The sequence below is a fragment of the Molossus molossus genome, unplaced genomic scaffold, assembly GCF_014108415.1.
Source record: "Molossus molossus isolate mMolMol1 unplaced genomic scaffold, mMolMol1.p scaffold_m16_p_6, whole genome shotgun sequence".
NCBI classification, from domain to species: domain Eukaryota; kingdom Metazoa; phylum Chordata; class Mammalia; order Chiroptera; family Molossidae; genus Molossus; species Molossus molossus.
Window position 1 is genome coordinate 23,584,079 of NW_023425399.1, and position 22,071 is coordinate 23,606,149.

Here is a 22,071-nt window from a genome sequence, read left to right on the forward strand (position 1 = left end):
TTACAAGTATACATAGAAAAGTGAATACATGGGACACTGTACATGTCTCTTCAATTTATACTCTTCTAGCCCTGTGAATAGCTTTCGCTGAAATGAAAGGTATATGCAGACCAGGAAGCCCTTCTCCTCTATGCCTCAGACAGAGTTGATTGGACAAGAGTTGGGCACTTCCCCAAACCAACCTAATTCCATAGGCTGGGCAGCAACCTACACATGAGACAGGTTAGTACAAAATGTTGAACTGGATTAATCAGATTCTCTGTTCCAAGGATTTGAATTGGGAAATACAGAGAGTAAAGTAGTTCATAATTGGAGTTGAAGCTGAAACATTGCCTTCGTAAAAGTCAAAGTTGAAGAGTGGGTGGTAGGAGGAAGGGTAGAGAAGAGCTTAATTTGAGGAAGCAGAAGCTATGAGTAAATAGAAGCAATTAGAGGTAAGGCAGACAGTCCTCTACTGTAATACATAAAGTATTAAATGTTTAAATCCAAACATCAAAGTTTTGTGGGGTCTGCTACACTGTCTGCCTTGCAAATCTCATCTTGGATTTCTCTTCTTTTGCACACCAGGCATTAGTCACATGCCATTCTTTCTGTCTCTGGAACAAGCTACCCTCCTTCAAAAAGACCTATACATGTGCTTCTACCTGGAATATTCTGCAAACTCCTCAACTCTTTGCAAACATGAGTTCTCATCCTGCAGATCCCAGGTCAAATGCCACCTCCTCAGAGAGGGTTACCCTGATAGCTCATGGACGCCTACCTCTCTCATAATCTTCCCACCCTTGTTCTCAATTACTATACTCTTCATAGCCTTTCCATCATATGTGATTATAAAATTATTCATTGTTTAATGCTTTTTCCTCCATAGTTTGTAGACTCTGCAATGGCAAAGCCCATGTTTGTTCTATTTAACATTGTCTAACTAGAGACTAACATGGTGCCTGGCAAATAGCAGATGATCAATAAATATTTGTATTTGACTAAATGAACAAATGGATATATGTTTTACAGGAATTATGGTTCAGTAGATCTAGGACATGGTAAAAAAAAAAACCCCAAACCCTTAACTTCACAATAAGGTTGCTTAGCATTGCTTAAGGATGGAGCTACATTCTGAGAAATGCATTGTTAGATGTTTTCATCCTCGTGCAAATATTGTAGAGTGCAGTTATAATTAGAACATATGGTACACTGAACTCTTTAGGAAGCTGCACAATTGTTTCCACATGGTTGTACTATTTCACATTCCCACCAGCAGTGTATGAGAGTTTCAGTTGCCAACACTTGTTCCTTGTCAACAATTGTTATGGTCAATTGTTTTAACTTTAGACATTCTAATATGTGTGCAGTAATATTTTATTGTAATTTTAATCTGCATTTCTCTAATATTTATAAATTTTTATTTGCCATATATGTAACTTTTTTGATGAAGTAACTCTTTGCTCATTTTGTTACTGGGCTGTTTGCTTTTTTTTTTTTTAATTGAGTTTTGAGAGTTATTTACATATTTTGAAAAAAAAAATCCTGTATAAGACATATAATTTTATTGATTTTAAAGTATCTTCTTTACTAGGCCTTTTTTGACTGATTGAGCTTTTTCATTTTTTCTGGTCTCACAGTTCTTAAGGCACTTAATGTTCATAGCTTTTATCTCTTTTTAAAAAAACGTTTTGTATACTGAGAAGGCAAAAATATTAAAAAAAATATAAAAGTATAAAAACAATACGACAGAAAATATCTCTATTTCTATCATCCATATAAAAAAATATACATCAGCATTACTTCTTTTAATTTCTATATTCTTAGAGTTAGCCATTAACTTAAATTTGTGCTTTATTAATAGTTTTGTCATCTATGTCTGTGTAAAATATTTGCTTAGCCCTGGCTGGTTTGGCTCAGCAGTTGGAGCATTGACCTGCGGACCAGAGAGTTCCGGGTTCGGTTCCTGCTAGGGGCACATACTAAAAACCAAAAAAAAAAAAAAATTTTTTTGCTTATATGTGCACAACTTTGATCAAATTCTGGGAAAATTAAAAAAAAAGATTTTTGTTGTAATTTCAGTGAATCTAGGAAACAATTGGTATAGAATTGATATCTCTAAGATTTTGAGTCATCTAATTCACGAACATGGTATATCTCTCTACTAATTTTGGCTTTCTATATTATCGTTCAATAAGGGCTTCTAATTTTCTTCATAAAATTTTTGAACATGTTTTGTTTGAAATATTCACAGATATTGGGATATACCTTTTCTTTTCTTTGTTAGCAGCCTGATTAAGCTATGCTTCTATTTGATTTTCTTTGTGTCTATCATTCTTGGAGTTCACTAAGCTTCTTCAGTCTGTAACTGATTTTTAGTTTAACAATATTTACCTTTTCTGTGCATGTCTTTTAATTTATTGGGTACTAGAAATTGTATTTGAAGAACTGTAGAGACTAGAATAATTCTTTTCACTCAGGGAGAACATATCCTTCCTTCTGTTAGTTGGTACTGGTTGTTAATATACCTCTGCAAACCAAGACAACAAAATGTTTTTAATTCTTATAGTGTGTCAGATAGGTATAAGGAAAAGTTTAAAATTTCAAAGTAATAATTTATTAGATAATAATGAGGTTACAGAGATTAATAATATAACTAAAGATAGCTAGTAAGAGCACAGTAGAATTACTGAGAACAACCTGAATTAATCTCTAAAAGTGAACACACTCATATTTTAAGGCTTCTACCTTAATAAATTCTAGAAACATAAGAATACATAAGCACACCTTTCATTAGCTGTCAGAACAATGATATCATGTAGAGTCCGGAAAATTCCACTGCACACTTGTGAATGGTTGAGATTGAAAAAAATGAATAATGTTTTTTGTTATTATGAAAATAGTTTTTACTTCACCGACTACGTGAAAGGGGACCTCTGGAGAACTGTGCAGGGGGTGGGGGGGTGGGGGGGGTGTAGACAGACAGGCGAAGGCAGGAATCAGCCAGAGGTGTTTATTGACAGAACTCAGGACTCCTCGGGGGTCCGACTCAGAATAGCTCGTCTTCATTTTTATGGCTTTAGGCTTCGGAGAACTCAAAATGACCATGTGTTTTGTTGTGGCTGGAACTGGGGCTTCACACAGCACAGTTTATTATTTGTGCAGTAAACGTAGATCCTTTCCCTCTTGGAGCATTTGCGGCGGCATTTGCCAAGAAGATTCCAGCATTTTTGGGTGTCACCTGACACAAAATGAAAGAAGAATGGAAATAATGTTAGTCCTAAGAAGAGGTAGGTTCTGGATTTGAAAGGTTTACAAAAAGGACTAAAAAACAGATGTGAGAGAGGATCCTCAGTTTCCCTTGCTTTTGACCCTGGCCTCCTTTCTCTTGTATTCTTTCCTTCCGTTTAAAAAAATGGGGTAAAGACTTCCAGTCAAGATGGCGGCGTAGGTAAATGCGGTATCGCGTCCTCCCACAACCACATCAAAGTTACAACTAAACTACAGAACAACCATCATTCAAAACCTCCTGAAATCTAGCTGAATGGAAGTCCTACAACTACGAAATTAAAGCAGCAGCCACATCCAGACTGGTAGGAGGGGCGGAGGCACGAAGGGTGGGGTGGCAGCCGCAGGGCGTTCAGGGTTCCAGTGCCAGGAAGAGAATCCCCATAACTTCTGGCTGGAAAAACCAGCGGGAACTGAGGCTCAGGGAGGCTGAAGCGGCTGGAGCCCCAGGCAGCTCCCTAAAGGGCCCCGCGCACGGACTTATCGAACTCTCTCCCTCTAACTTGGAGGAGAGGCAGCTCCACGGGTGCCAGAGACATACAGGGAAGAACTGAGCTTTTTGGCACTGGAGCGAGGGCTGGAGAGGGGGCTTTCTTGGGGACAAACGTGCTGTAAGAGGCCTTTGTTCCTTTGGTGAGCCCTTCCCTGGGGCAGCAGACAGCCGCCATATCTGGGACTCCAGCAACCTGGCTCACACTGGTAGCCCCACCCTATTGACTCCCTGAGGCCCCGCCCCACCCCACCCAACTTTCAAGCCCACCCAAGCTGTTGCCACTTGCTTAACCATAGGATTGGCCGGTCTTGGATCCTGCTTCAGGTTTTTCCTAAATTCTTTCAAACGAGCAGCATCTGGTCTCAGCAAGCCCCATACCTCTCATTAAGTAATACACTGAAACAAACACAGGGAGGCAGCCAAAATGAGGAGACAAAGAAACAGGTCCCAAATGAAAGAACAGAACAAAACCCCAATAAAAGAACTAAGCGAAATGGAGAGAAGCAACCTAACAGATACTGAGTTCAAAATACTGCTTATAAGGATGCTCGATGAACTTAGTGAGAATCTCAGTGAACTTAGGGAGGGCCTCAAGAGCATAAAAAAGAACCAGTTAGAAATCATGGATACACAGTTAGAATTGAAGGAGGCATTAACTGAAATAAAGAATAATTTACACAGCTTCAATAATAGAGTACGTAAATCCAAGGAGCAAACCATCGATTTGGAATATAAGGAAGCAAAAAATGCCCAATCAGAACAGCAAAAAGAAAAAAGAATCCAAAAAAATGAGGATAGTGTAAGGAGCCTCTGGGACAACTTCAAGCATGCCAACATTCGCATCTTGGGGGTGCCAGAAGGAGAAGAGAGAGAACAAGAAATCGAAAACCTGTTTGAAACAATAATGGCAGAAAACTTTCCTAACTTGGTGAAGGAAACAGACATACAAGTCCAGGAAGCACAGAGAGTCCCAAACAAGATGAACCCCAAGAGGCCCACACCAAGACACATCATCATCAAAATGCAAAAGGTTCAAGACAAAGAGAGAATCTTAAAAGCAGCAAGAGAAAGGCAGCTAGTTACCTACAAGGGAGTTCCCATTAGGCTGTCAGCTGATTTCTCAAAAGAAACTTTGCAGGCCAGAAGGGAGTGGCAAGAAATATTCAGAGTGATGCAAAGCAAGAACCTACAACCAAAATTACTCTATCCTGCAAAGCTGTCATTTAGAATCGATGGACATATAAAAACTTTCCCAGACAAGAAAAAGTTAAAGGAGTTCATCACTACCAAACCATTATTATATGAAATGATGAAGGGTCTTTTTGAAGAAAAAGATAAAATGTATGAACAAACAAAATGGCAATGAATACATATCTATCAACAATGGAATCTACAAACAAAATGAACGGGTAGAACAGAAACATTCTCATAGATACAGAGAACATTTTGTTGGTTGCCAGTTGGGAGGGGGGTTGGGGGAATGGGTGAAAAAGGTGAAGGGATTAAGAAGCACAAATTCATTGCTAGACTGACAAACCTCAAAGGGAAAGGGGTTGGGGGGGGGGTGGGAAGAAATAAACCAAAGAACTTCTATGCATAACTAATGGACACAGACAATAGTGTGGGAAAAGGTGGAAGGGGGGCGGGAGTGGGGAGGAGGGGGTCAATGGGGGAAAAATGTGGAACATCTGTAATACATTTTACATCCAACAATAAAGATTAAAAACAAAACAAAAACAAACAAATGAAAAAATGTGGTAAAAAACAAATGATATAAAATTCAACAATTTAAGCATTTTAAAGTGTACAGTTCAGTACATTAAGTACATTCTCAATGTTGTACAAACATCGTCACCATCTAGTTCCAGAACTTCCAACAGAAATCTGCACCAATGTATACTTATTTCCCTTCCCCCCAGCCCCTGGGGAAATACCAATATGCCCTCCTCTCTATAGAGTTGCCTACTCTGGATATATATATATTTTTTATCCTCACCTGAGGACATTTTTCCATTTTTTTGTTCAGATAGAGTGGGAGGGAGAGAAAGGAAGAGAGAGAGAGAGAAACATCGATGTGAAGGGACACATCGAGTGGCTGCCACCCGCACGACCAACCAGGGCCGGGGACAAACTGCAACCGAGGTATGTGCCCTTAGCGGGAACCAAACCCGGGTTTCTCTGTATGGCAGGCCGACGCTCCAACCGCTGAGCCAAACCGGCCAGGGCTACTCTGGATATTTTATTCCAATAGAATCATATAATAAAATACGTGGCCTGTTGTATCTGGCTTCATGGAATAATGTTTTTAAGGTTCATCTATATTGTTTTTTAATTATTTTTTTGGTTAACATTTCATCACTCTCTTCATAATTTTATTTTTCTTTTGTTTTGGCCAAGGCCTCTCATCAAGAGGCTTTGATTAGAGTTAAAAAAATTGTGGTAAAATACACTTAACATAAAATTTACTGTCTTAACCACTTTCCAGCATTCAGTTTAGTGGCATTAAGTACATTCCCATTGTTTTGCATCCACCATCACCACCCATCCCTACCTTCTCATCTTGTAAGACTGAAATTCTATAGCCATTAAACAATAATTCCCCATTTTCCCTTCTTCCAGCCACAATATCCATCCATATTGTTTTTGATACTTTTCTTGTCCCAGAATACTGACAAACTGCAAAACAGCTTTAGAAAGAACTTCTCTGACGATGCTGGGGGTGGGCTCAACCAAAAGGTGCAGAAATCTGGAACACTTCCCAACTGTTCTAACTACAAATTTTGCAGCAGTTAAAGATGAAATCTGCTACTTAAGCCATACAAAGACATTGTCCTCCTCTTCTTTATTCTTTAAAAATTCTAAGCTTGCTTGGACTTGGATTTTCAGGTGCTCCCTGATGTCCATCAGCTGAATAAAACCTGTAACCTTTATTTGTCTCAGTTAAACTATTTTCTTTAGATAGTTCAGTGCCATGACCACTCTCAATTTCGTTAATTTGTAATTTAGTCTTAGTTGTTTCCTTCTTTCTGCTGCAGATTTAGAACAGGTTTATTTTGTGATCAGGAATCAGTTTTCTTTGAGATTATCTTTTGACCAATATGGGGGAAAATTTGTGCTCAATGGAAAACTATGCGTTGTCTGGAGCAGTGCTTTCGACTGGGTGATTTTGCTCCCCAGGGGCTATTTGGCAATGGAATGTTTGGAGACATTTTTAATTGTCACCACTGGTGGTGGTGGTGCCGTGGCAATTACTGCGTGGCGGGTGAGGATTCCTCTAAACATCCTGCCATGCACAGGACAGCCACAACACAGCACTGTCCAGCCCCAAATGTCACCACTTGCCAATAATGCCAATGCTCCCTGGTCTAGATAGATCACAACCTTCAGAGTTTTCTGATTTTGATAACGTGGGAGTTATTTTACAACTGTGAGCTGTTGACAAATGATAGTAGTGCAAAATAATTGTTTTCTACACCTACACAAATATATTCTGTTCCATAGAGGTTCATAGACTCTCCTTTTCAGCATAGGGGGCAGGGGTGGATGCGTTTTTATCTTTTTATAAATTCCTTCCAGCACTCCTTTACTCCATATTATATCTATGCTTTGACCCAGTTATAAAATCTGCCTCATACTGTCATTATGAATTAAATGAAATCTTTAACACATGTTCATTTTTATATAGTTAGGAGAGCCAGGAGTTTACTTTTTTTTTTTTTAATTATCTTTTAAAATGTCTTTGGAACCTTGAGCAAACTGAAATGATAAACACCTGTTTCTGAAAAAAAAATTTGAGAGAAATTGGGGTGTTTACTTCAATCAGATACAGTTTCTGGACTGTCTGAAATGGAGCGTGGTGCAAAATCTGACCCATTACAGAAAAGAAAACTTGAAAACTCTTCCAAGATAACATTGATGGAGAAGTTTTAATGGAATCATGAGGTTAGGTCCAGTATTTGTCCCATCAGCCAGTTTAATAACCCTGGAAAAACAGTGAAGGTGGGACATGGAAAGGAACCATTATCCCCCTTAATCTCAAGAATTGGAACGTGGACTTACTATTGTCGGTCTTTTCTGTAAATGACTTGATGCTTTTCCTTGATAGGAGGCAACGGCATTTCCTGTAGCTAAAAACCCATCCTTGTTTGTCTTTCCTAATTCTAGAAAAGGCCAAACTGAAGTGACAGAATGTTGATCACTGTTTTCTGGAGGCTGGGGGCAGGGGAGGTGACTGGTTGCAATAGGGCATGAGAGATCTTTTTTGGGGTGATGGAAATGTGTTAATGCTGATTGTGGCGGTGGTTACATGAATGTATACATTTGTTGAAACTCATATTGTATACTTAAAATATGGGCATTTTATTTTATATAATTTTTAACTCAGTAAAACTGACCAAAAAAGAAATAATAAGAAAAATTCTACAGAAAGTGATAAATACTGAAGATAGGCAAAGGAAATTCAACATAGAGACAAGAAGAGACCTTGAGAAAAAAAGTAGAGCAAGATATCAGAAAAAATACTCAAACTGTAATTCAAGATGTCCCTTCAATAACGGAGGACTTGAAAACACTGAAGAAGTGCACAGCGTATCTGAGAATGTTGATGTGGAAGGAAGAAAAGACAGAAGAAATATGGAATATTTTACATGCAAATCCTGTAGGCCTCACTTGGAATAGAAAGTATCAATATGAATTTATGAGGTATTTTATATACCTTTATTTATTTACTTTTAATTTTTTTTTCTTTTATTTCTTTTAGAGAGAGAGGAAGGCAGAGGGAGAGGGAGGTAGAAACATCGATGAGAGAGAATATCTATTGGCTGCCTCCTGCATGCCCCCCACTGGGGATTTGACCCACAACCTGGGCATGTGCCCTGACTGGGAATAGAACCAGCGACCTCTTGGTGCATGGGTCGACGCTCAACCACTGAGCCACACCAGCCAGGCTTTATATACATTTAAATGTGTTGATTTTCCCTCCTATCTCTGCCTACTGAAAAGATGAAGAAAGGGCCAATTTAGTAGCATTGAGAATCTCTAGCAACTAGATCATAGTTCTGAAATACCATTTCCTATTAAAAAATATCAGAGCTTCTTAAAGAAACGGCTTTCATGATCTGTGGCAGGAATTGTACAAGATGAGCCTGGAATATTTTGGTATGCCAGAAAACCAGATAAATTCTAAAGACAAGAAAGGGATGGAGATGTGACCATTAAATTAAAAAAATTTTAAGGCATGTCAGATTTTAAAAGTGAACACGACAAAAAAAAGGGTGTCTAGGGATGCATCCTGAGCAATGAAACTATAAAGAAATGCAAAGAACTGATTGCTATAAAAGTCATGACATTGCTTAATTTGGGGGAGGGAGACAGTTGTGGTGGGGTTTTTTGGGTGACTGTCAATGTTCTATTTATTGACCTGGATGGTGGTTACAAGGTTATGCACTTTATAACAATTCATTAAGCTGTGCATTTGTTTTATGTGGTTTTCATAATCTGTAATTCTGTGTTTTATTTTACAACAACAACAACAAAATGATAAAGAACAAAACCCCCACCATTTAACAATAAAATCCCAATTTTAAATTAAAGAGTGTCAAGATGAACATGCACTTTGGGCCTCTTTGGAGGCTACTGAGCAATGACTCACACATTTTAAAATTGGGCACAGAATTTACCTAGCACATTTCTTTCTAGATGTCTGTCCTACAGAAATATTCACATGTATAAATTGAGAATATAGTTGTATTGGAGATAAACTAGAAACAAGTTAGAGATAGACGCTGCCCTCAGAGAATTTCCAGCCTGGTGGGGAAGAAATAGCCGTTAAAGAAATAGCTGCTCAGCCTATTTGATTGACTAGAGTTGTAATGAACGGTATAAGGATGAACTCTTGAGTGCTATGAGGAGGCATAAGGAGAAGTTGGTGACATGTCCCACCCAAACCTAATATTTTCTGGGTTCTTGGGCTTCACATATATGTCTGGAATTCCCACAATTAACCTAACTTTAATAGTTTGAAAATATTGAAGTACCATATATTTCATTCCCCTTTAATTTTGGTTGCCAAAAAGCAGATTCGGGCTGTTTCTGGGCTTTATTTTAAGGAAACTGTAAAGAACAGTTAAAATGACAAAGTTGTTGTCAGCTTAAATGAGGTGCGTAGTTTTAGTTCATAACAAGACAACAATTTTAAGACAACAAATGTAGGTAGAACAGCCAGGATTTCCAACCTCAAAGAGCTCCTTTCCATATGATTAGGCGAATCTGATAAATTCAGATAGTACCACCTCACCATAAGCCATAGGAGGCAAAGGCCGAGGGTCCAGCTAAAGAAACTTCCATTCAATCTCTGTTACCGCCATCACACCCAACAGAAAGTAGGAGGGAAATGCTCTCCCTAGGGGAAACTGGGCACTGAAATCCGCTTTTTACAGCAAAGGCAGCAGGTACAGGCCTGAGAGCTCCTCTGGAACCTCACACCCCACCTTGGCCAGCCGGGCTGATGGCAGGCTACCAGCACGCTAGGAACCAAGGCTTCCCACCCCTTCCCCACTGTCGGCTGCTGGTGGCTCTAGGACACAGAGATAACTAATGTGAGAAAGGCAAGGCCAAGAGAGTCTTTGGCTACAAACACACAGATTGGGCTGGACAAAGGGCCAGCATTTACCCCTTGTCTCTTACATGGCCCAGTGACTGCTAATAGGCTGGACATAGTGCATCATGGTGCCATCTGGAGAGGATTAGAAATGGCTGAGCATCTCCTTTTGCTCTCCTGTGGCATAAAATAGATCCAGAAGGTCCCTAAGTTCCCTGTTTCTCTGGTAGAGGTAGGAAAACCAGTGAGAAGCTAAGAGCCTCAGCGACTTGCCAAGAGTAGACCTCTATGCATAAGGCAGTGGGAAGGGGTGTGAGCAGCCTACACCTAAGGGCCAGGTGGAAAGATTTAGCTGAGATAAAGGGCTGAGTCAGTGGGGCTCTGGACAGGACTGAGATTTCATCAGCCATGGGATCCAGTAGCAAGTGCCAGCAGGATACTCACTGACCACACACAATGAGGGACATCATCCCAAAAGCCAACAAAGGTCCAGCACAGGGCCCTATCTCAATTCCTCATGCTCCTGGCCCAGGACCTTGACACCCGATATTCCCCCAGCTTGAATGTTCTTCCTCGCAAATACACATGGCTCACCCCTTATCCTCCCTCAGATCACAATGAGCCATTCCATGAGCACACCTTTAAAATGGCAACTCCACTCCCTCGTATTTGCTATCCCATTTTCCTGTCAATTCTGCTCACTATAGTCATCATTCCATATGTGTCATTAATTTTAATTTTTTTCTGCCTCCCTCAATAGAATGTAAGCTCCAAGAGGACAGAGATTTTGCTCATCTTGTTTGGTTCTGATTTGTTCACTCCTCTGTTTTCTGCTCCTGTCACATTGCCTGGAACATGAAATCCATCCAACCATGTTTATTGAATGAACTAGTGAATGAAATTATGATATATCAAGTTACTTTCTCTTAAACCCAGATGCTATGCTGGAAAGGAGAAGGAGAGCATAAGAAGGGGAAAATGCTGAAAGACGGAATATTTATTCAAAAGAGACAGAATGAACTTGCTAACCATTTTAAACCAGAAAAGATGAGTATATATGCACAGCTCCTGTGCTCCACCCCCACTCCCAACTGCCCACCAGTAGGTTGGAATTCCTGGGAAAATTCAGATGAGTTACACAAAATAGAGAAGCCGCATTCTTTGCGCACCAAAATGTCAGTGTGTTCATTGTTGTTCCCTCCACCTGATATTGCTGTGCACACCCCGTTGCAACGGTTTGAGAAGTGAGGAAATTGAAACTGAGCAGCGAAGCTGCTTGCTGGGGTCACAGAGTTGGAAAATGCTGGGGCACTTCCAACCCGGATCCCAGGGCTTCCTCTCCACCCCTGGCGGGCGCTTGCAGGCATTTTTCCACAGACAGATGCAAGGGCTGAGGTCAGCTCGTTTGAGGAAAATTCACACATTCTGACACCTGGAAAGGTTAGACCAAAACCTGGGGGTGGGCAGAAGCTTCTGGCAGTTGAGCAGGAGGGGCCTGCCAGCTCGAGCTGGAGTTGGTGGAACGGGCAGGTCTGAGGATGGTCCTTCTCTGCCTAAGCCTTCCCATGGCTCCCGCACTGGCATTCCAGGCCCATCTTCAGCTCTACCTTGCCACACCCCTAACCCACACCACCACCTGTGCCAGTTCCCTGAGGCACCGTGGTCTCTCCCACATGGACCCCCACATAAGCTGATTTCTGCCTGGGACACCCTTCCTATTTCCACCTCTTTTCCTTCCTCTTTGAACTTCCACACACTTTTCAGGACAATGGAGTATCCCTCTGGGAGGACTCCCCTGGCCCTCAGGCTGGTCCCTTCCACCCCATGTGCAGCCCCCGCCTCCTGGCTCCCTCTATCACAGCTCATGCCACTCTGGGCTGTCAATGTTATTTATCATCTCCCCTAGGCCATGTCACTTATCTTCGTGATCCTGGCTCCCAACACAGGGTCTGGCACAGAGACAGCAATAGTAAATAGGAGTTTTTTTTCCACCTGTTACGGTGGTTGTGACCTTTACATGGCCTAGATCGCACTGGGAACTATTTTGTGAAAGGGTCACTACTATCCTCTCTTCCTGCTTCTCTCGCCCACTCCCTCTATTCTTTCTCACTGGCGCTAGGCCACCTGGGCATGCTTGCTGGGGGAGCAGTGATGGGGTGGCTGGCCAGAAGTTCTGGATGTCCTAGTTGGTACCTGATATCCGGCTCCTGCTGCTGGTGATGCTGCCCTCTCTACGTTGCTCTGAAATGTGACCTACCTGGAGTGAGCTGGGAAAAGAGCAGCAGTGCAATCAAAGTCAGCCAAAGGAGCTTCATGGCTGGAAGTGGCCCAAGGCGAAGTTGCAAGTCTGACGTGATGGCAAAGCTAATGCGGCAGAGCTCTGGGCCTCTCTGGCTTGCACTTCCTTTGACCAATCGGAACAGCTGCCACCCACACGTGCCCTCAGCTGCCCTCAGGTACAGCCCCCGCACCCCCTGAGCCACAGTGTGCAGCCACGTGCCCTCAGCTGGAACGCCTCCTTTCGTCAATTAGGTCAGCAAGGAGAGGTCCAGCAACAAACAAGGTCCTCTATTCAAGACTTGCACACATCCTTCCATTCAGCTCTAAATGAAGGGACCACAAGGGGGCGCCACGCGCATGGACTCCAGAGCCGGGGGTGGAGAGGTGGGAGTTAGACTTCACAGAGAAGGTGATATTGAGCAGTGTTTTGAAGACTAATTACCAAAGCACCAGGCAGATGAGCCAAAATGGTGTTCCAGGCAGAGGAAGATCTGTACAAAGGTTCATGATGATGTGGGAAATGAGAAATATGATGTAACGGGAGCTAAAACTGGAAGGAGAATGATAATAAGTGATGAAGGTCCCAGCAGCAGCCTGGCTGTACCCTCTCAGAAGTACCGGCAGCCACAGCCCCCTGCTGTCTGAGTACTAACCATGCACTAGACCTTACCCATGGGGTCCTGCCTCTGGGCACCAGGCTGTGCCCCTTCTCAGAGGTCCAAGAACCAGCTATCTGGGGTATCTTTGAACTCTTAGGTTTTTCCCTGAGGACATCTTCAGACTTGGTGTTTTGATGGTCTAGAGGTGAGAGAAAGAGAATTCAAAGGCCAGAGCCCACTCAGGGAAAAGTTCAACAAGAGAATCTGTCCTCACATTAAGCTGGGACTACAAAGTCTATCCACTGAGAAAAAGGGTGAGCCATAAGTAAGCCTGGCTACCCCTACTCAGATGGTTTTGTTGTTAAGCAGAGCAAGACAGAAAAGTCATTAGGGTGTTGTAACTACAAGCTAATCTTCAAGTGTGTGTGTGTGTTTCAAGCTCACAAAAGTACTTTTTATTTGAGGCAAGGAGAAGTCTGGCTGAAAGGATTACAGTTCTGAGCAGCCAAAATCCAATTGTTAGTGGCACCAATTTTCACTTTGTAGATTCAACTTAGTTAGAAAAGGGTATCGAGGTTATACTTTCCCTAGGAGCTGGACAACAAGTAAAGAAAACTGGACAAGAGCAAAGAAAACTGGAAGAGACCTCTAATCTACTGAGACTGTTCTTCGGACCCAACTCCAGGCTGGCCACGCCTTGCTGCAGGTGGCTGCCCTGCTGCTGAGGGACACAGCCACGCACACGGCACACAGGAGGAATGAGGCAGGAAGGATGGCGGCAGGGCGCCTGGGAAGAGCAGGCACCCACAGCTGCAAAACTCTTCCTTGAACGGATAACTGCTGTGGGTGAAACAGCTCACCAAGGCACAGACTCTCTCATTCCTGTTGTAGCTGCGTAAGGTGGTTACAACCTCACTGCTCAGCTCAAAGTCAAAGACCTGGAAGTTCTCAGTGATGCATTCAGGGCTCACAGACTTGGGGATCATGACCAAATTCCGCTGTATGGGGAACCGGATCAGAATCTAGGCTGTGGTTTTCTTGTACTTGTCAGCTATGGCTTTGCTTCTGGGATCCTCCAGTAAGGAAGGGTCCTCAGCTTGGCCCAGGGCCTGTTGGGAGAGCCGAGGGGGCTGTAGGCCATCCCCATAATGCCTTTGGATTGGCAATACTGGATTAACTTCTCCTAAGGCATGGGTAGCACTTGATCTGGTTAATTGCCAGCTTATGTTTTAAGCCAGGTTTGTTTAAGATCCTCTCGATTTGGAGATGGTTGGAGTTGGAGATTCCAAAAGCTTTCACCAGCCCTTCACCCACCAGCTCTTCCAGGGCCTTCCACGTGTCCGAAATATCCATGCCAGAGGCAATCATGTTGCCCTTCCTGTCCAATGGGAAAAATTTGTTCCCGGGCTTGAAACTAATTGGCCAGTGGATAAGGTAGAGGTCCAGGTAGTACAGCTTCAGGTCGCTGAGTATCTTCTTGCGGGCTTCTTTAACCAGATTTTTCTCATGGTACGTGGAACACAGCTTGCTGATGATGAAGAGGTCCTTACGCTTCACCACCTGCTCCTTGAGCTTCTCCTGGATAGCCACCCCTTCTTGTTCTTAATCTAGTACACGTGGGCACAGTCATTGTGGCAGTACCCAAGGTTAATGTCCACCTTCACAGCCTGTCACTTTGCCCGGAGGGTACTTCCAAGTGCCCAGCCTCATGATGGGCATCTTGATGTCATTGGAGAGCATGATGTAGCTGATTATGACTGCTGTGCTCCACAGACCCAGACCGAAGGACCAAGACAATGGGGTGCAAGTGTGCACCTTTAATCCATGCAGTGGGCAGCAAGGGCAGGTACCTCAAGTGTTTTTGTTATTGATTTTTTTTTTTTTAAAGAAAGATAGAGGAAGGGAGTGGGAGAGAGAGATAGAAACATTGATCAGCTGCCTTCTGCGCACCCCCCACTAGAGATCAAGCCTGCAACCCAGGCATGTGTCTTGCCTGGGAATCGAAGTGGTAACCTTTTGGTGCATGGCACAATGCTCAATCCACTGAGCCATACCAGCTGGGCTCTTCAAGTGTTTTTGTAGCTCAAATACAATATCAACTGAATTGTAAAACAAAACAAAGCAAAATAAAAAAATACCAAGCCTCAGAGTTAGAATTTATTTTAAAATGTTCCCAAATGGGAATGCTCCAGGCATTTGACAGAAGCTAATAAAAATGCTCTCTAAAAGAAGGCAACATTGTCTTGACCTCCAATAAATCTCAAATAAATTCAAGGACAATTAATAGCATGTGTTCAAAGATTATGAAGCACACAGAGGAACAAGGCACCACTGACAAGAACCATATCTACAAAACTTCAATTAGAATTATCCGTGTGTGTGTGTGTGATGTTTAATATAACATTTAATCAGACTTCCAGAAGGAGAGGAGAGAGAATGGTTCCAAGGTTATTTCGGAGAGTTAGTAGCTAAGAGTTTCTAGAACTGATGAAGTACATAAATTCACCGATTCAAGAAGCTCAATGAATCTCAAGCAGATTAAAGAAAAGGAAATCAACCTTTAGAAATGTCATACTAAAATTGTAGAAAACACACACACACTAAGCAGTCAGAGAGAAAAGACAGATAACCCTCAGGAAGCAACAGTTATGCTGACAGTTGCCTTTTTTTTTTTTTTTTTAATTGATTAATTTTTGTTACAGATGTTTCTCCTTTTTCCCCCACTGATTCCCCTCTCCCCCTCCCTTCCTGCCCTTTCCCCAGATTGTTGTCCATGTCCACTGTTCATGCATACATGCATATAAATTCTGTGGTTCATCCCTCCCCCCCTCCGCCCTCTTTAGGGGATTGTCAGTCTGTACCCCGCTTCCGCGTCTCTGGGACTACCCCATTCCTCAAACTGTTATGTTCATTATATTCCACAAATAAGTGAGATCATATGAAACTTGTCTTTCTCTGTTTGGCTTGTTTCACTTAGGACGATACTTTCCAGGTCCCTCCATGTAGTCTCAAATGATAAGAGATCTTTCTTTCTTACCGCTACATAGTACTCCATTGTGTATATGTACCACAGCTTTTTGATCCATTCGTCTACTGATGGACACTTGGGCTGTTTCCAGATCTTAGCGATTGTAAATAGTGCTGCTACAAACATGGGGGTACATATATATTCTTTCTTATTGGTGTTTTATGCTTCTTAGGGCATATTCCTAGAAGTGGGATCACTGGGTCAAATGGAAGATCAATTTTTAATTTTTTGAGGTGACACCATATTTTTTTCCATAGTGGCTGCACCAGTCTGCATTCCCACCAGCAGTGCACTAGAGTCCCCTTTTCTCCACACCCTCGCCAACACTTGTTGTTTGATGATGTGTTGATGGCGGCCATTCTGACAGGTGTGGGGTGATACCTCATTGTTGTTTTGATGACAGTTGCCTTTTAAAAAGCAAAAACAATGGGACTCACATAGTTTAAAAGTGAAGGAATGGAAAAAAATCTTCCAAGAAAACAGAAAGGAATAAAGAGCTGGGGTAGCTATACTCATATTCAATAAAATAGATTTCAAAATGAAGTCCACAATAAGAGACAAAGAAGGCCACTACATAATATTGAAAGGATCTATCCAACAGGAAGTTATAACCTTGGTAAACATATATGCACCCAATATAGGAGCAACAGCATATATTAAAAAACTTCTGGAGGACTTCAAAGGAGAAACTGATAGCAATACAATCATAGCAGGGGACTTCAACATCCCGCTGACTTCACTGGATAGATCTGTTAGACAAAAAATTAACAGGAAGCAGAGACTCTAAATTATGCACTACATCAAATGGATTTAATAGAAATTTACAGAGAATTACAACCCCAAACCACAGAATACACATTCTTCTCAAGTGCACACAGGACATTCTCAAAGATAGACCACATATTAGAACACAAACTAAGTCTCTACAAGTTCAAGAAGATTGAAATCATATCAAGCATCTTCTCAGATCACAATGACATGAAACTAGAAATTAATTACAATAAAAACACTCAAAAACATTCAAACACTTGGAGGCAAAATAGCGTGTTATTAAACAATGAATGGGTTACCAATGAGATCAAGGAAGAAATTTAAAACTTCCCGGAAATCAATGAAAATGAACACACAACAACACAAAATCTATGGGACCCAGTGAAAGCAGTCCTGAGAGGGAAGTTCATAGCAATACAGGCCTACCTCAAGAAACAGGAAAACTTTCTAATTGACTATCTAACCCTACAACTTAAAGAACTAGAAAGTAGCCCTGGCTGGTTTGGCTCAGCGGTTAGAGTGTTGGCCTGCGGTCCGGAGAGACCAGGGTTCGGTTCCCGCTAAGGGCACGTACTTCGGTTGCAGTTTGTCCCCGGCCCTGGTTGGTCGTGGGGGTGGCAGCCACTCGATGTGTCCCTTTCACGTCAATGTTTCTCTCTCTCTCTCTCTCCCTCTCTCTCCCTCCCACTCTATCTGTACAAAAATTGGAAAAATGTCCTCGAGTGAGGATAAAAAAATAAAAAAATAAAAAAATAAAGAACTAGAAAGTAAACAAAAAGAAAAACCCAGACCAAGTAGAAGGAAAGAAAGAGTAAAGATCAGAGTGGAAATAAATGACATAGAGACTAAAAATACAATTCAAAAGTTCATAGCAGCACTATTTACAATAGCTAAGATCTGGGAACATCCCAAGTGTCTGTCTATTAGTAAACGAATGGATAAAAAAGCTGTGGTACATATATACAATGGAGTACTACGCAGCTGTAAGAAAGAAAGATCTCTTATCCTTTGAGACGACATGGAGGGACCTGGAAAATATTATCCTAAGAGAAACAAGCCAAGCAGAAAAAGACAAATACCACATGATCTCACTTATTTGTGGAATATAATGAACATAACAGTCTGAGGAATAGGGTAGACCCAGAGACATGGAAGTAGGGTACAGACTGACAACCCTCAGAAAAGGGGGTGGTGGGGAGAGGAAAGAGATAAACCACGGAACTTATATGCATGTATGCATAACCAATGGACACGAAAAACAAAGCCGGGGACGGGGTGGGGGGAATGAGGAGGAGGGTGTCAGAGGGGCATAAAAAGGAGAAACATCACCCTGGCCGGTTTGGCTCAGCGGTTGGAGTGTCGGCCTGCGGTACAGAGAGACCTGGGTTCGGTTCCCGCTAAGGGCACGTACCTCGGTTGCAGTTTGTCCCCGGCCCTGGTTGGTCGTGTGGGTGGCAGCCACTCGATGTGTCCCTTCACATCGATGTTTCTCTCTCTCTCTCCCTCTCTCTCCTCCCACTCTATCTGAACAAAAAATGGAAAAATGTCCTCGGGTGAGGATAAAAAAAAAAAAAAAAGGAGAAACATCTGTAACAAAAATAAAATAATAATAAAAAAATAAAAATAAATAAATATTAACAAATACATATTATCATCCAAGTTGCTCATAAAAAATAGAGACCAAAACCAAATAGAACAAAGCACTCATGGAGTTTCTAATAAGCTTGCAGTGTACACTCTTATATTGGAGTACATAGCTAAGGATCATTAATCATATAATCTGTGATTAGAGAGAAATATCTCATTTAAAACAGACCAGCCAACAACATATAGGAAATGGATTATGTAGGGAGAAGAATATCATTAAAATCCTCAGAGGAACTAGAGAAGCTACTACAATCATGAAACAAGAATAGGATGCTATAAAAAGGAAAGTCAAGAGATAAATAAGAACTCTTAGAAATTAAAAAAAAGATAGTATAAAATAGAAAATAAAGATTCATAGAAGGGTTGGAAGATACACTTGTTAAAATTTCTCAGAAACTAGAGGTAAAAATACAAAGAAATAGAAAATAGGAGAGAAAATATTAAAAAAATTAGAGAATCAGTCCAGAAAGCCCAACATCTGAAAAATAAGAATTCCAGAAACAGAAAACAAAAAAAATATGACAAAGGAGAAGAAATACCAAAGAAATCCTGTAGAACAATGGACAAAAAATATAAACAAACGATTCACACACAAAATAATAAAGGTATTTAAACATATGAAAAGATGTTCAATTTCACTCCTAATAGGAATTTAAAAAACAACCATCTGTTGTGGGATGGATTATATCTCCTCCCAAAAGATATATTCAAATCCTTACCCCAAGTAATGGTGAATGTCACTTATCTGGAAATAGGATCTTAAGGAGTAAGAACAGGGTCTTCTATGATTCCTCATTAGTATCCTGAGGACCCTACCCCCAAACAGCCTGGTATGGTGAGACCCATTCAAGGATCCTGGAGAGAATATTAAGGCTTTATAATAACCAGAGCAAATCTTTGTACATTGTCTACACAAGGAGAAGGCCCGGGGTGGGACTGTAGTTTGCAAATGCCATATAGCAAATTGGGTGTTGGTAGCAAGGTAAGAGGAGCCTGACCCCAATGTCTAAAGAGAGTTGGAGCCTGATGAAGGCAACCTTGAGAATCCTTAGGTGTAAACTCAATTAGCCTGGCCTGTGTTGGTGGCAAAAATGTTCAGCACTCCATGTTCTGTACCTTTTCAACATCTAGAGAACCATAGCATACTATAGCCCATCTGTTCCAATCTGTTCATCCGTGAGGTTAAAGCCCACAGAGGGAAAGTGACTCTCCGAAGGTCACACAGCAAATGAGTGGCATGGCTAGCAGAAGGAGCTGAATATTTTCAATTCTTCCCTCTTTCACTCTCAATGACAAAATCCTTCCTGAAATTAAGCATTTTAGGCAGTGGGGACTTTTCTCCTAGAGAGAAAATAATCAGATAGACTCAATCTTCCCAAGGTCTGAATGATTTTTTTCCCCTACTCATCTGCTCTCAAAATGGAAAATTATATTTGAAAAAGGAGTTTGTCTAACTTACGTTAAAAGCAGCCCTGGCCAGTTTGGCTCAGCGGTTAGAGCATCGGCCTGCAGACCGAAGAGTCCCGGGTTCGGTTCCCACTAAGGGAATGTATCTCGGTTGCAGTTTGTCTCTGGCCCTGGTTGGAGTCATGTGGGTGGCAACCACTTGGTGTGTCTCTCTCACATCAATGTTTCTCTCTCTCTCTCTCCCCCCCTCCCTCTCACTCTATCTGAAGATAAATGCAAAAAAGTCCTTGGGTGAAGATTAAAAAAAAAGCAGATAAGGTAGGGCTTTGTAGGGCATAGTAAAGATTGTGCATTTTTTTCAATGTGTGACATGGAGTCTTGGAGGGTTTTGAGTTATAACAAGTGCTGATAATCTTTTTTGTTTTAAATCCCTCTGGCTGTGGTATGACTTCTCTCTGCCAGACCCGAAAAGAATGAAGGTGGATAAAAGAATGAAGGAAGGGAGATGGATCATGTCAGGGGTGTGATGGGCGGATGTTGGGGCATTGGGATAGTGACTGAGAAGTGTGGGGGAGGCAGGCTGTTTCAGGGCAGACTGTACCCGTGGGCAGCCGAGGGCACGTGTAAGTGACCCAGTTGATCATGTTCCCGTTGGTTAGAGTGAGCAGAAGAGTCTAGAATTCTCATCCACTTGCTTGTCTACTCGCCAGACCTGAGACTACTTCTTGGGCTACCTGAAGTCATGAAGCCTTTTTTGCTAACTTTGGCTGTGCTGGTGCTCTTGTCCCAGGCCATTCCAGGTAACTCAGACTTCTCCTGGGCAGGGATGGGAGTGGAGAGCGTGTCTCCCTCACGGCACTCCAGGGCTGGGAGGACAGGGTGATGGGCAGCAATGTGTAACACATTCATCTGGGGAAGAGGGAAGAGCCCTCAAGTACTGGGTTAGACCCTGTCCCACCATTTATTAGCTTGTGATGTCCCCAGAGAATGACTTGGCTCAATTGGCTTCAATTTACCCATTTATCAATTTGAATTAATAAATCAGGTCGAGGAATCCACATGCACACACTGGAATTTCAGTGTGTAACAAATGTAGCTTCTTTATTTTCTAAGCCCACGTAAGAAGGGACTGGGCATCCAGACAGCATCTTAGCCAGGAGCAGGCGCCAGGTCTTAGGAAACAACTGCAACACCCTCTTCCCTCAGCCACCCCCTCAGACACCATTTCTTTGGTCAGTGCCAAGAATCAGGGACAGGAGGTCTGGTGTGTGAGAAGGAGTGGGGGTGGGCAGGGGAAACAGGCAAGAGGGAAGGCAGTAGTGACCCTTTCTGCCAATAGTCCCTGGAATCACTTGGATTTTGTATTCTTCTGAGCTGCCTTAAGGAGACAGAATCTCATAATTACTGTTACCTGTCTGTACCAGTCCCTGAAACAAAGCCATGGAATAGTTTTTAGTAGAGAAGGCCCCTCATCAAACTTACCCAGGCCTAGGTGCTAGCACCAGTCCTACTCAGACAGAAGCCCCACCCTCACCCCCAGGCATCTCTCCAGCCTTTCCACAGGTCAGGATGTGAATGGATTGCTGGGAAACGCTGGTCTCATACCTTGTGCCTGCTCATGGTAGACACAGGCATAAACACCATCCACCTGGAGAGGAGAGAAGGACCTCCAAATCTTGGGTTAGAACCTGCTCTATTATTTTTTAACTCTATGACACCCAATAAGCCATTTGGCTGCTCTGAGTTTCAGTTTACTCATTTCTCAGTTTGGAATAACATGTTAATTTGATGAATCAACATTGAGTATCCTGAAGTTTTCGGTGTGCAACAAATGTAGCTTCTCTATTTTCTTTTTCTTGATTTTATTTTATTTTTAGATTTTTAAAATTAATTTATTTTTGTTACAGATGTTTCTTCTTTTTCCCTCATCGACACTGTCCTTCAGATCCTGCCCCCCTCCCCTCAGTATTGTTGTCTATGT

The 22,071-nt window shown here is 42.0% G+C and overlaps 1 protein-coding gene and 1 pseudogene across 1 annotated transcript; both read right to left on the bottom strand.

Annotated features, from left to right (window-relative positions):
• Window positions 1-3,074: 3,074 nt before the first annotated feature.
• On the bottom strand, window positions 3,075-12,673 carry DEFB123 (defensin beta 123). Its single transcript, XM_036244039.1, has 2 exons — window positions 12,616-12,673; window positions 3,075-3,220 (listed from the first exon to the last, which is right to left on the bottom strand). Exons 1-2 carry the CDS (start codon window positions 12,671-12,673, stop codon window positions 3,075-3,077), a joined length of 204 nt encoding a protein of 67 aa, XP_036099932.1.
• Window positions 12,674-13,890: 1,217 nt separating this feature from the next.
• On the bottom strand, window positions 13,891-21,710 carry LOC118618472 (annotated as a pseudogene).
• Window positions 21,711-22,071: the final 361 nt, after the last annotated feature.